The sequence below is a fragment of the Eutrigla gurnardus genome, assembly GCF_963514095.1.
Source record: "Eutrigla gurnardus genome assembly, chromosome: 11".
Classification (NCBI taxonomy): Eukaryota; Metazoa; Chordata; class Actinopteri; order Perciformes; family Triglidae; genus Eutrigla; species Eutrigla gurnardus.
The window spans coordinates 21,883,093-21,896,042 of NC_139925.1; the positions used below are offsets into that span (position 1 = coordinate 21,883,093).

Here is a 12,950-nt window from a genome sequence, read left to right on the forward strand (position 1 = left end):
TGGGCGGGGGTCCATTCTTAAGATAACATCCACCAAGATGTCCTCCGAATTGTTCTAAATGAATACTGAAGATATCCACCTGTTGGCTACACTTTTCTAGTCTGAGTCACCTCTGGGAGCAAACTGTTAAACGACAGACTGAAAACAGGCCATTTTCTTCAGCAGACATCGTCAATGCAGGAAACTCACAGGTGTTACTATTAAAACTATTGATGGCTTTTTCAGGAGGCACAACACAAGGAACCTGAATCAGCCATCATTCATTGCATTAATTACACTTGTGGTCGTTCTGCTGTGGCATGCCCAACATGTGAAACCGTTTACATTTAACCGTTTCAGATAATAACATAATTAACATTTTTCTTCAGGTGTAATATATCGTATAACAGGAAAAAAAAAAAAGAACAAGTCAAACATTGTGTTGGGTGAGAATTTTTATGGAGAAGTCAAACCTAAAAGAAATACATCTCCAAAAAACATATCAATACATGTTGGACACATGGACTGTGTGTAAAAACATCTCCAAAAAGACAAACAATGTATGATTCATAGAAGTTCTTCTTTTTTTCATTTTTTTTCCAGACATCAGTAGTTGGATGGACCCAATTCAATGTTTTCTCACTTTTCTAAATTAAATCATAATGAGTCATGGTTATGGAAGAGTAATGCAGCAACTCAATGAAGTTACATTACAAAAATATTACAGCCTCCAATCTGTTCTGGTGCCAGAAAATGTTTAGAAAAAGCTGGGATGGTGGCTCTCGATGGCAATGAGTCTTTTTGAGCTTTGTTGCATTGTGAGCAAAAATAGTTTGTCTCCAAAAGAGGTTAAAAAAAAATGCTGCAGGACCAGACTGTGCAACTCCTCTTCTTCAGCTCCGCTTTGGACGCTTCGTCTGCAGGGTGTCAGACGTATCCGCTGCTTTCTTTCGATTCACTTTTTCTTTTGGATCAAACATAGCGTTCCTGAGGAAGCGTGAAGCAGCACCCTTATCCAAGCGGGCAGCTTTCTTCCTGTCTGTTATCTCTTTCACTTTGTTCATGTACGTCCTTATTCGCTCCTGAAGAACAGAGTGTAGTAACAGAGGACAATTCAAATAAATAGACTTAGTGTGAACATGTCAAAGACAGTGCAGAGAAAAAACATACTTACCAATTCCTGTTTGATTCCATGTTCTCTGGGATTTACTCCTTGTGTAACCAAGTACACTGTAAACAAGAATAAAAGTAAATATACCGATATAACTGGAATCCAAGCAAAGACAAATGCAACAACACATTATATAAATAAAACTGTATGCATCTCACAAACTCGTTGCTTAAGAAATAAAACATGAAAGCCAGTCTTTCTTTTCCATTGAGTGAATACCAACTATGTGATGGCACATGAACAGAGAGTGGTAGAAGTCCATGATGACGACATGCATTCTTGTTTACTGGGTTTTACAAATCCTTTGGCTGGCGATGTCATTGAAATTAAATACAACTTGGTGCATAGAAGCAGTGCATATTTGGCTTTTTGGCTTTTCACTAGCAACCTCAGGGCAGTTATCCAAAGAAGGCACGTTCAGTTTTGTATAGTACAAACTGCCTTAAATGTTATATTCCTAAAAATACACACACTAAATCACAGTGAATGCAGAGAAACTCTTACTCCAGAATAATGAATTAAGGGTGTAGGCAGACATCAGATCCAGCTTTGCTTGATCCAAAGGGTCCAGCTGTCAATAAAACAGATTTAGTTTCATTGTATTATTATAAGCATCAAAGTCCTTTACTTGCAAAAATATCATTACCATAGCAAATAAATGGTCAGGTGCAAGAAAAGCATCAAATATTAGTAGATCATGGCATGTTATGCTACTAGTAAATACCAACATCAGAATGTGAATGGCTTGTCTAAGTCTAATAGTTATATAGTAATTGTTTAAAGGGATAGTTCGGAATTTTGGACATAAGAGCTATTTTCCAACTCAGCAGGTGTGTTCGAGACGTCTGGAGACGTTTTCAAGAAATTTCATTCAGTTCTTTTAGTTGCCGAGTTCGCTTATGTTATGGCTAGCGCAAGTCAATGGTTCTAGTTAGCATGGCATTAAAAACAGTCTTGCCCACTCCACAGTGCACCCGAGGCAAATCCATTGTAATGGCAGACTATCGATGTACATATCTGTGTTGATAGAATGTTTGAAATAGAACCAACCTTGCATATTTAAGGATTTATGTCTCAGCAGCAGCAGCAGCAGCGTATCATACTTCCTAGTAGGCTATGGCAGCGGTGGACCGATATCACCTAGCACTTATAAGTTACCGGTTCTATAATAGTTTGTTTACCTGCTGTCATTGCTACAGACGCAGAGTAGCCTGCAGTGCTAGTTTCTTCAATCTCACAGAAATGGACACTTTTGGAGAATATACTGAAACTTTTGAAGACTCTGATGAGGAGTTTTTTTCCACCCAAACCCAACCGTACCTGAATATACAGAGGAAGAATTGCGTGAGAGGGATGCTCAAAGGGCAGAACGTGAACGAGCGTCTGTGGAGACCGAGATAGCTGGAGCTGAGAACCGGGACCGAACAAACGGAGACTGGTGGTGCCAGGAGGGAATCCCCCGCAACGCGTCCGAGGGTTTACGGTTCTGCGGACAGAGCAGAGGTTCGGGTTCGTGGTGCGTAATTGTGGCTTCGCGTGGCCGTGGGCTGGCCGGTGTTTGTGTGAGCTCCCAAGGGCTTTTCAGACAGCCTTGGGGGCATAAGTGCTGACAAATCGGCGGTGTTCAAGTGTGTATTTACCGGCTGGATTCTGAGCAGCGCGTCTTAGAGTTTTGAGTCCGACAGAGCAAAGTATAATTCCGCTGCCTGCTGCTGAGAAACTAGTCCCTCAAAAAATGGATGATTCATGCGATGTGAGGTTAGTTTTGTTTCAAATATTATTCTATCAACACAGATATGTACATCAACAGTCTAGTGTTTTAATTGATTTGCCTCGGGTGCACTGTGGAGTCGGTATGACTGTTTTTAATGCCATGCTAGCTAAGAACGATTGACTTGCGCTAGCCATAGCACAAGCGAACTCGGCAACTAGAAGAACTGAATGAAATTTCTTGAAAACGTCTCCAGACGTCTCGAACACACCGGCTCACTTGGAAAATAGGTCTTATGTCCAAAATTCCGAACTATCCCTTTAATAGTGTGTTGGACTTGTGATAGTCTGGATCGACCACAATATATTCCTGTGATTTTTGGTGGAGTGAGAGCAGTTACATGATACATTCACTTCTGTTTCACCCATCAAAACAACCATGTTTGGATGTTATGTTTTCAGTCTCATAAACTCTGTGATGAAGGCTTTTCTTGCTCGTCATAGAAGGAAAACAACAAACACAACTCACAACAAGAGTACAACAAGTGAAAACGTTGGCGGCTAAAAATAATAAAGGTCTTCAGCCCACCTTTTGCAGCAGGTCGGACCTTGGCATCGACATCAACTTCTCCAACATGGTTTTGACAGAAGTCGCTGAGGCGTCGAAGCCTGTGAGCTGGTCGTCTATCTCGTGTGGGTAGTCATCGATTCTGCTGTCCGCTGCCATCTTCCTGCAAAACAATTAGCGGGCGTCAGTGTATGTGAAAACGAACGCTCCCATTCTAATCTGTGATGTTAGCTAGGTGGCTAGTAGATAGCTATACACATGCTGCTGGCAAGGTAACGGGCAAACGTTTACACGAGCAGACATTACGTGCCAACTATGAAGTATTTGTTAAACGGCGTTTATGGCTGTCTTAACGGCAACAGTCCGTTGGAAACGGTTTCTGACGATATTTAACGCTAGGTACTTTTCCTTTACCTTTCAGTGCTCCACACACGCTTTAGCTGACAGGAAGTGACGCTGAAAAACAACGCAGCACTTCTTCTTCGTGTACTTTACTTCTTCTTCTTTCCTCTACTGCCGTCTGTCGCCTGGAAGAGCAAATGAGCTGTAATTATCAACCTGTAGCATTTGTCTGTATTGTCACACTATAAACTAACAACATGTTGTTGGTTTTAATCGCCAAGTAGCGCTTTTTTCCCTAGAGACAATATGTTAAACATGCATGCTAACAACTAGCATTAACGTTAGCTGTAGTAACGTAATATCTGAAAGCAGCAGAGGTGTTATAACAGTTTAAGTACGTTTTGGACTGGCTGAACACAAACCAGCCGTGAAAGAGGCTTCAGACATGGACAACTGTGATCTGGAGACGCTGTCGGTGTCTAGAGGGAAGCTCCTTCCAGCCTTCACGCGTCAAGACGAGGCAGGGCGCTGTTTGCTGGTTAACCCCCATCCTTCCAACATATGTTTGATTTATTATTAATCTTCATGATTTGATATGTGTAAATACCCTGTCCACTTAATTCCTTAGTAGCCTACTCAATGGCAATGCAGGAATTAGACCGAGCACATGAGTTAATCTGCTGCATGTGTGTCTGTCTCCTTCAAATGACCTCCCTGATAGTGTGTGATGCTTTCAATTCAGACCCCTGGCAAACATGTGTATTCTGCTTTATCTATTTAAACTGCATAGGCTTCAATTGGGTGCTTTTGATTTGTGACATTGATATTTAAAAACTGATTAAAAGTATATTTTAACATTTTAAACTTCTTCTTTTTACATTTCAGCTGTTTGGTGGCGGTTCCAGCACCATTTAACTGAATGATGGGTTGAACAGAGTGGAAATGGAGGTGGTGGCGGAGGATGGCACCGTGAAGAAATACTGTGTGGAAGTCAGCAGGCTTTCTGCAAAGATTGCAGAACTCAGTAATCTGGTTTTGGAAGGAGATATTCCACCCCATCCTGCATTTTGCACCGTAATCTATGAATACAATAGTGAGTACTTCATGTTCTATTAAAGTTATCGGAACATATTTCATATTTTAATTAACAAATAAATTAAACAAATGTAAATGTTGGTGTTTTCGATCACTCTCTGTAAAAAAAAAAATCCTGCAAGTGTTCCCTTTCACTGTAAGGCTGTGAAAAAAAAAAAAAAATCAAAGTTACAGTGAATCAGGGAGACGGCTCACAGCCAGTACCTCTGAATTTTGGAGACACTGTGGTGGAGGTCACAGTCTGTTCAGCAGATGGCAGTAATTCACAGGTAAGAGGATGAGGAGGGCTTCATGTGTGATTCAGCATGCTAAACTGACATTATATTTAAATGTATCCACCTTCATATAGCTCTGCAGTGCTGGAAGTAATCTTACATTTTAAAATGCCACACACACTGACAGCTTCTCCCTGTTCCTAAATAATAATATTAATAATAATAATAATAATAATAATGATGATGATATGGAACTCAGTATTGAAGAGGGAGTTTGTTTTTGGTTTCAAACAGCTGTGCTGTGTGAAATGCAGTAAACGTGACGTCCCTCTGGCTCGGTCAGGTGTTGGTGACTCGGGAGCTGACCCCCATTGCTGTGACCTTCACTGATGGGAAGCAGCAGCTGGACTATGAATGTCCCGTATCTCTGACTGCTTTTTATAGACCCGTATCTATCAAACACAGGTGAGACATGAACAAGACGCCAGCTGTAACACACTTACCTCCTTTATCATATTCCTAGTTTTTTAACAATCTTTTTTTTTTTTTTTAAATTGGAGATAAATGCTAGGCTATGCACGTACCACCTTCTTCAGTGGTTCAACAAACACTGTATAGATCTAACTGGTTCTCCTGTTGACTTGTAGTGACCCAAAGCACATCTTCTCAAGACCCGAGATGCTGGTACGGAGATCAAAAGTGGACCCACTTAGCGGTTGTCCTGGGAGATACCCGGAGGGTTGTTGAACTGGACCTTGACAGGAGGATGTCGGCTGCTCTGGTCAAGTGTTTCTTTACTTACAGAGGTACAGAGAGATGTGCTGCATCTTATTGGTCGATTTAAAGGTCAGTGTAGAGTAATAGAACCACTGGAATCTCTGCATTATAAGGTAAGTGGTCTAGAGAGGAGGGAGGCATGAATGTCACAGTCAAAACGATGTGATTTCAATTCCATGGTCCCCTCCACAGACCTCTACCTTCCTCACCATTAATGTTGTTACACAGTTAACCTGCACCTGGTTCTTCGACTCCACTGTTTTCCTGATCGGTTTAATGATCTCTGCCTCTGGAGCAGCTCTACTTCTAAGAAATGCTTATATAACTGTGGTTAATGTGCTAAGTACACTCTGGCCTTCAGTCCCGATTACACTCCCTGTACTATCATGTAACATGATGTCATCGTAGACAAGTATAATGTTACTGCAGTGAGGGAGTTATTATTACTTAATTAAGACCTGGTGTATCTGGCTGTTACCTGGAGGCTGCAGTTTATTTCAGGCCTCCTGATCGTTCCGCTGGTAAGTCGATGGTTTCTGGACAACCAAAACCTCTTTCTAGTTGATTTTATTTAGGTTCTGGAGAGTTGTACAGTACATAAAGTACCACCAGAACACAACAGACTTGTTTACAACAATAGATAAAGAAACACCAAACCATCTTTTCAGCTGAAAATCAGCATACATAGCTTTTTAGTATTGTTGATGGATATAGGTCCAAATGTTGACGTTTTAGTGCAGTGCATTTCAATTCTACATATTGTGTTATAAATATGCATAGCGGCGGCCCTCTACAGGTGGAAACCTGGCTATTTCAATTTAATGTTGGTCAGTATATAAAGGCAACCAGTGTAGTATTAAAGCAAGGTAGAATTAGCAAGCTAGTTAATGGTCAGCTGTTACTGTAACGGGCTTGCTAATTCCACCCTAATGCAAAATGAGCCAAACAAAGTTGTCACTCAAATGGCAATATAAACGTTGTTTCCTATGGTGTCTCTAGCCCTCGTAATGTTACTACTTCACTGCTAATTGTTACTGCCTCCTCATAGTCTGCCAGCTGCTAAATGAGACAGATTTAACAATTTCATGGTTCGTCCACACACTCTCACCACAGGAAAGCACTTTGTTATCACTGGATAATCAGACAGTAATGTGCGTCTGGCTGAATTTCGATTGCACATAAAAGAGAGAAAATGCTTGATCTATGCTGGGACTGTAATGCTGGTTATAGAAAATGAGTCGACCACAGACAGACTGGGCGTGTCTGCCCTCCTAGTCCTGCCATGGTCATCCTTTTATCATGTCCTAAAGTCATTTATTTGGCAGCACTTCAGTCAGAACTGTAATGCCATGTAGTACTCTAGTTGTTAATTAAACTGACAGCTCATTTCATTCTGTAAAAAAAGACACAATCACTTGATAAAAATGTCCACAAATGTGTCATTTAAGTGGACTATTCGGAAGTGGAGGGCAACACTGCTATCCACATCTAGTGTGTGATATAGTGTGTCTTTGATGTTGTGGTTCTTTTCTCTTGTTTTTAACAAAGGCTGTGACCGTGTGATGAAACTGTCTGAGCTGGGGTCACACTCTCTGGACTGTCCACACAAGCCCACAGGGGACCTGGATGCTAAGGTCAGAATGAAAGATTAAACAGAGCCAGAATCACTGCCATCGACCTCAACCTCGCTCATCCTTTATTTCAAAGTCAGCCTTGACCACCATTGCTATGCCGATGACACCCAAATCTATGTAGCACTATCACCAAACGACTATCGCCCCATAGATCTTCTGTGCCAGTGCATTGAGCAAGTCAAAGACTGGATGTGCCAAAACTTCCTACAACTAAATGAGGACGAAACTGAAATAATTGTTTTTGGTGCTAAAACTGAAAGGTTTAAAGTAATTCAACACCTTCACTCTCTGTCCCTGAAAACCTCAAACAAAGCCAGAAATCTTGGGGTTATTATGGATTCTGATTTACATTTCGACAGTCACGTTAAATCAGTAACAAAATCAGCCTACTATCGCCTCAAACAAAGACTTAGAGGGCTCATGTCAGCTCAAGACTTAGAAAAACTTGTACATGCCTTTATTACTAGGCTAGACTACTGTAATGGTCTCCTTGCAGGTCTTCCGAAAAAAACTGTCAGGCAGCTACAGCTTGTTCAGAACGCTGCTGCTAGAGTTCTTACAAAGACCAAAAAATGTGAGCACATTACACCAATTCTTAAATCCTTACATTGGCTCCCTGTATGTCAGAGGATTGATTTCAAAATCCTCCTGCTCACATATAAATCACTACATGGTCTAGGACCGAAGTATATCACTGATATGCTCCCACTATAAGCCTTCTAGACCACTAAGATCTTCTGAGACCAATCTGTTAGTGATTCCCAGAGTAAACAACAATCACGGGAGAGCATCATTTAGTCACTATGCAACAAATAGCTGGAATAAACTTCCTGAAGATGTAAGACTTGCCCCAACTCTGACCACTTTTAAAACTAGACTGAAAACTGTTATGTTCACCATAGCTTTCTGCTAAATCTTTTAATGTCTGCACTGTTTTTAATTATTGCAAATATGTTTTTATTCTCCTTTCTTTCTGTAATGCATTTTTAATTTTGCCTTTATTTTCTTTTAATTCTTCTATTTTTTTTCACTTTGTTGTATGACATGTGATGATGTGAAGCACTTTGAGTCTGCCTTGTGTATGAGATGTGCTATACAAATAAAGTTGCCTTGCCTTCCCTTCATGGTGACTAAGTGCCGGTTGTAAAAGTATCCCGTGTTTGTGTGTGTGCTGGTAACACAGTTGTGAGAGTGGAGTTATTTGTATGCCTGTGAGGACGGGATGCAGTGTTGAATTGTTACAATGTGCAGACTAACAATAAAGGACACAAGCTCTTTATATGAATTCACCAGGTCAGCCCGGGTGAAAGCTTTGACCTTTTATTGATTATACTGGGAAACACAGCTCTCTTGTGCTCATGTTCATGTTCAGGATGTCACAGAGACCGATGGTATCGGAAGCACTTTGCATCATCTGGTTGTTTGGTGATAGAGACGCGACACACATTGGAGGTAATAAATCTGTTTTCTCTGTGTAATTAAGTTACGGCAACCAGGTCAAATAGCACAGGAGGCACAGAACATAATGAAAGAAACTGGTTCAAAGTGAAAAGTATTTATTTCCAGTAAATCCGCACATTTCCATGAACCCCAAAAATAAACAACAGATCAGATGATCTGGCTAAAAGAATCAAATAAGAGCTCAGACATGAAACACCTGACTGCCTAATACAGGAACCTAAACTACCAACAAAAGAACAAAAAAACAAATCCAGTCCAGTTATTTTCTCAAATTGTTTATTTAATCCTACATAATATGTAGGATTAAATAAACAATTATTACAATTTATTCCCATCTTGCAGAGATCAAAATCCCTGTAGTCAGTATTCGTCTTAGTGGTCGTGATGCTGTTCTGGACTCACATCTTCCATTGTGTTACATGTGGATTCACACAGTACAGAAAAACAAAAAGTTGGTCAACTATGACTTCTAGAAATTGAAATCAAGAATATTCTGAAGAAAACATTTCCATCAAAGTTGCCATCCTTCTATGAATATGTGTGGATTTATTACCATGCATATTTTGAGGTCATGTTTTGCCTTACTGATGGGCGTGGATGATTGTTCTCCCCCCCCCCCCCAATAATACAATAATAAAACAATAATTCTCACAGATCAGAGAGGCTGTAAACATATAAATAGTTCATTATACAGTATATTGACAATATGTTCAGATTCATCTCCAATATTGGTAACGCTTGTGGGCATTACCCTACTTCTAGCCAATGGTGGTAATGCACCAAGCTGAAGGGCTTTGCCACCCACATTTGCCTGGCTACTCTGTTGGATGTCCTACCAACGCAAACGCCTGAAATGTCCTGAAATCAAAAGGAAACATTCCACTGTTGTAATGCATACTGTGACCTTTGAAATGTGAAGCATGTGGAGGTGTAGAGATTTTACCACCATGGAGCTTTAATGGAATATTAGAACAGCATTGCTTTGCAAACACAGTGTGTATTGGCCTCCTCATCAACCGTTTAGCACAACATTTGAATGTTGAGGATCATATTATTGGTGAAAATGTTCTTTACATTGCAAACCAATCTCTCACATGTTCATTCATCTCCAGGCTGACAGAGAGCGAGATGAATTGAGCGATGCTGTGTGTGAGCTCCAGGGCTTCCTCGCTGACGCTGGAGACGCAGCTGCAGGCCTTGGATAGAGAGTACCAGCAGCTCAGGGAGCAGGGACAGTCCAGCAAAGCAGACTATGTTCAGACGCTCTACATCTGGCTCTCCAAGGAATCTGGCAGGGTAACTCTCACAAGTTCCTTCCAAGTGTACTTCATTAGCTCTGAAATACCTAAAAAAAGAATGTCAGGGGGACTTTGATGGATAGATATCTTATGATATTACAATCACCATTTACATGTCATACACATTTTAGAATACTTATACTTGCTGAATACTATCCAACAAAAACAAATGAGTCACTTTCATCATTTTGAAAATGTAGTTGATTCAGAGAGTAGATTATCATTTGTGGCATTTTCCATCACTGTGACGATTATGGGACAGAGACTCAGTAGCAGACACAGGACACAAGGTAGATAAAAAACGACTAGGTCTGTACTGGAAGTGATCATTCACAGACTATCAGTTCATGTCAAACAGCAAACAATACAAGACAAGTAGAAGGCAGAGATGCAAAAACTAGGAGTCAATGCAAAAGGTCCAAACACCAAAAACCTAACAAGCAATGAACAGAGACAATCTGGCACAGGGACAGGGAAAACAAGGGAGTGTAATGTCAGCGGCAGCTGTAAGAGAGGACAGGTGTGGATAAGGAACACAGACAGGAAGTAAAATAAAACACGAGGAAAGAACTAACAACAAAAAACAGGAAACTGACTTTAACATAACAAGAGGAAAACACGACAAACCTCGAGGAAACTGCTGACATAAAAACAAAGACATAAACTAATAAATACCATAAAAGATTACATTGGCCGGTCACAGCAAACACTTTCCAATGTCTAGTTGTAGCAAAGGAAACACTAGAATCCATCACATGTTACAGATACTGAAGTTATGGATTATTATCCGGTATTGTTGGTGTGTATAGTGTAAGAGATTGCCATGAAACATACTTAAGGTCGAGCTGAAATGAAAATGGCCACTTAACCCTTTTAGACAATGACATCCATCCATCACTCTGCATCTTTTAGCAGCACAAAGCTAGAGACGGTTGTGAGCTAATCTTTTGAAGGATCAACTCAAATCCCTTCCAACGTTACGTCCCGCCTGCTGATCCTGTTTTACTCAGAAGGACGTCACAGTGCAGATGCTAGATACTCTTGAAACACTGTTTCAGCTTGACTTCATAAGCCCCCGCTAAATAAACACTATCAATCAATACAATCACTATAAATAATATCAATATGTGATGGATGAAATCCCCTTCTTGTTGCAGGACAGCAGCGCAGCCGTGCAGGATGAGGAGGGCCCTGTCCACCGGGCCCTGATGAAGTACCTGGATGCCTGGTCTCTGAGTCCTGAGGAGCAGGGAAGCCCTGCAGCACCTCCAGAGCAGCCTGGCACTGCGCCCGCTACACCCTGCTCTCAGGTCAGGTCATACAAGCTTTGTTGGTCCTAGACACAGACGGTGTCAGTAGCTGTAGGCCTATATATCATTCATGGAAAAGCAGCGATGCATCTTGAAATTGATTCTCAAACTCACAGGCAACCACTGAATAACAGTGGTTCAAACCGGAGCTCAGGTATTGACTTGTTGCTAAAGCAGGATTAAAGTGTAAATAGGTGAAAGCATGCACATCCTTCTCTTGCTCTTCAAACGTCCGCCACCCTGTAACTCATGTAGGAGTTGGGAAATAGTGTATTCACAGGTGTGTTGTAAAGTAGTCAGTTGGACCAAGATGCAGGACTGAGTCAGAGTGAGACGAAGGTGTAGAGGATTTATTGAGAGACCACAGGGAAAGGAGGCGTGGAGAGAAGGCGATGGCTGGCTGGAAGACAGGCTGGTGTCAGCAGGTTGACGTGGCAGGCAGACAGGTAGGCAGGTTATCCTGGGGGAAAGACACAGGCTTCCAGAAACAACATGTTGTGGAAAAATGAATCTGCCCAATAAAGATCAACAACCAGGATCAGCTTTTTCTCCGAGGTTTATTCGACAAAGTATTTTTCGTCTGCAGAGGAGAATAATGTTCACCCCTGCCTTCTGATGCAAAGGTTCAGAGTCAGCAGGAACGACCCCGAGTCTAACAGCAATCTCCCTTTTAAGGAGGAGGAACCATACTGTAAAAGACGGTTCATGTCCTATCTTACAAAGACAAGATGTACAGAACACAGATGCCATAATGTCCTCTGAAATGATCTTATGTCATGTGGCACTCATGCTCCTATCACCTACACACAGGCATTCATTTTAGTCATAGTATAACAGTTGAGAAGAGGAGATGCGGATCAACGTCTGGCCTGACAAAGATTCGGATTATAAATTACAAACATCCAAAATTCACATAACAAACACAAGATACTTTGACAACAAAAAATGACTGCTGCCTGAAGCATGAACTACTGGAGGAAAGCCAGGGTTGATATACTGAGGAGTTAGTGAGGCCCGGGTTAATGGCAGGACAGGAAGAAACCCCCTCTGAGGACACAGTGAAGGAGGCTGCTCTGTTCCTACATCAGGGACTGGAGCACTTTGTCAGCCAGCGCTGCAGCAAGAGGTTTGCATTAGCGTGGTGGAGGTGGAGGTGGATGCATTCAGCGAGAGAGCGGCGAGAGGCTGAGCACATGACAGCATCAGTAATGTACCATTATTTGACCATTAAAGTCATGCATTCACATCTGCAGTGTCACCCATACTGTACTTAGAGGTTTATAAATAAAAACACATTTCAAAGTTTACATTTTAAATTTCCACTAACCACCATCTTTGCTCAACACTGGAGCCAGAAAGTCCAAATTTGGGCAAAGCACAGACATCTGAA

The 12,950-nt window shown here is 41.3% G+C and overlaps 1 protein-coding gene across 1 annotated transcript; it reads right to left on the minus strand.

The window, feature by feature from the left end:
• Positions 1-416: 416 nt before the first annotated feature.
• c1d (C1D nuclear receptor corepressor) lies at positions 417-3,895 on the minus strand. The gene is made up of 5 exons (XM_084021148.1): positions 3,843-3,895; positions 3,450-3,591; positions 1,655-1,721; positions 1,154-1,209; positions 417-1,061 (listed from the first exon to the last, which is right to left on the minus strand). The coding sequence occupies exons 2-5, from the start codon at positions 3,585-3,587 to the stop codon at positions 873-875; spliced, it is 450 nt and encodes a 149-aa protein (XP_083877274.1). The 5' UTR covers positions 3,588-3,591; positions 3,843-3,895; the 3' UTR covers positions 417-872.
• Positions 3,896-12,950: the final 9,055 nt, after the last annotated feature.

What these genes read in the sequence shown, in the direction of transcription:
- c1d (XM_084021148.1), bottom strand. Translation starts at nt 3,587, where the DNA reads ATGGCAGCGGACAGCAGAATCGATGACTACCCACACGAGATAGACGAC. An exon ending in GGTCCGACCTGCTGCAAAAG is followed by an intron (nt 1,722 to 3,449) that starts GTGGGCTGAAGA and finishes TTTTATTGACAG; the next exon opens with CTGGACCCTTTGGATCAAGC. An exon ending in CCTTAATTCATTATTCTGGA is followed by an intron (nt 1,210 to 1,654) that starts GTAAGAGTTTCT and finishes TCTTGTTTACAG; the next exon opens with TGTACTTGGTTACACAAGGA.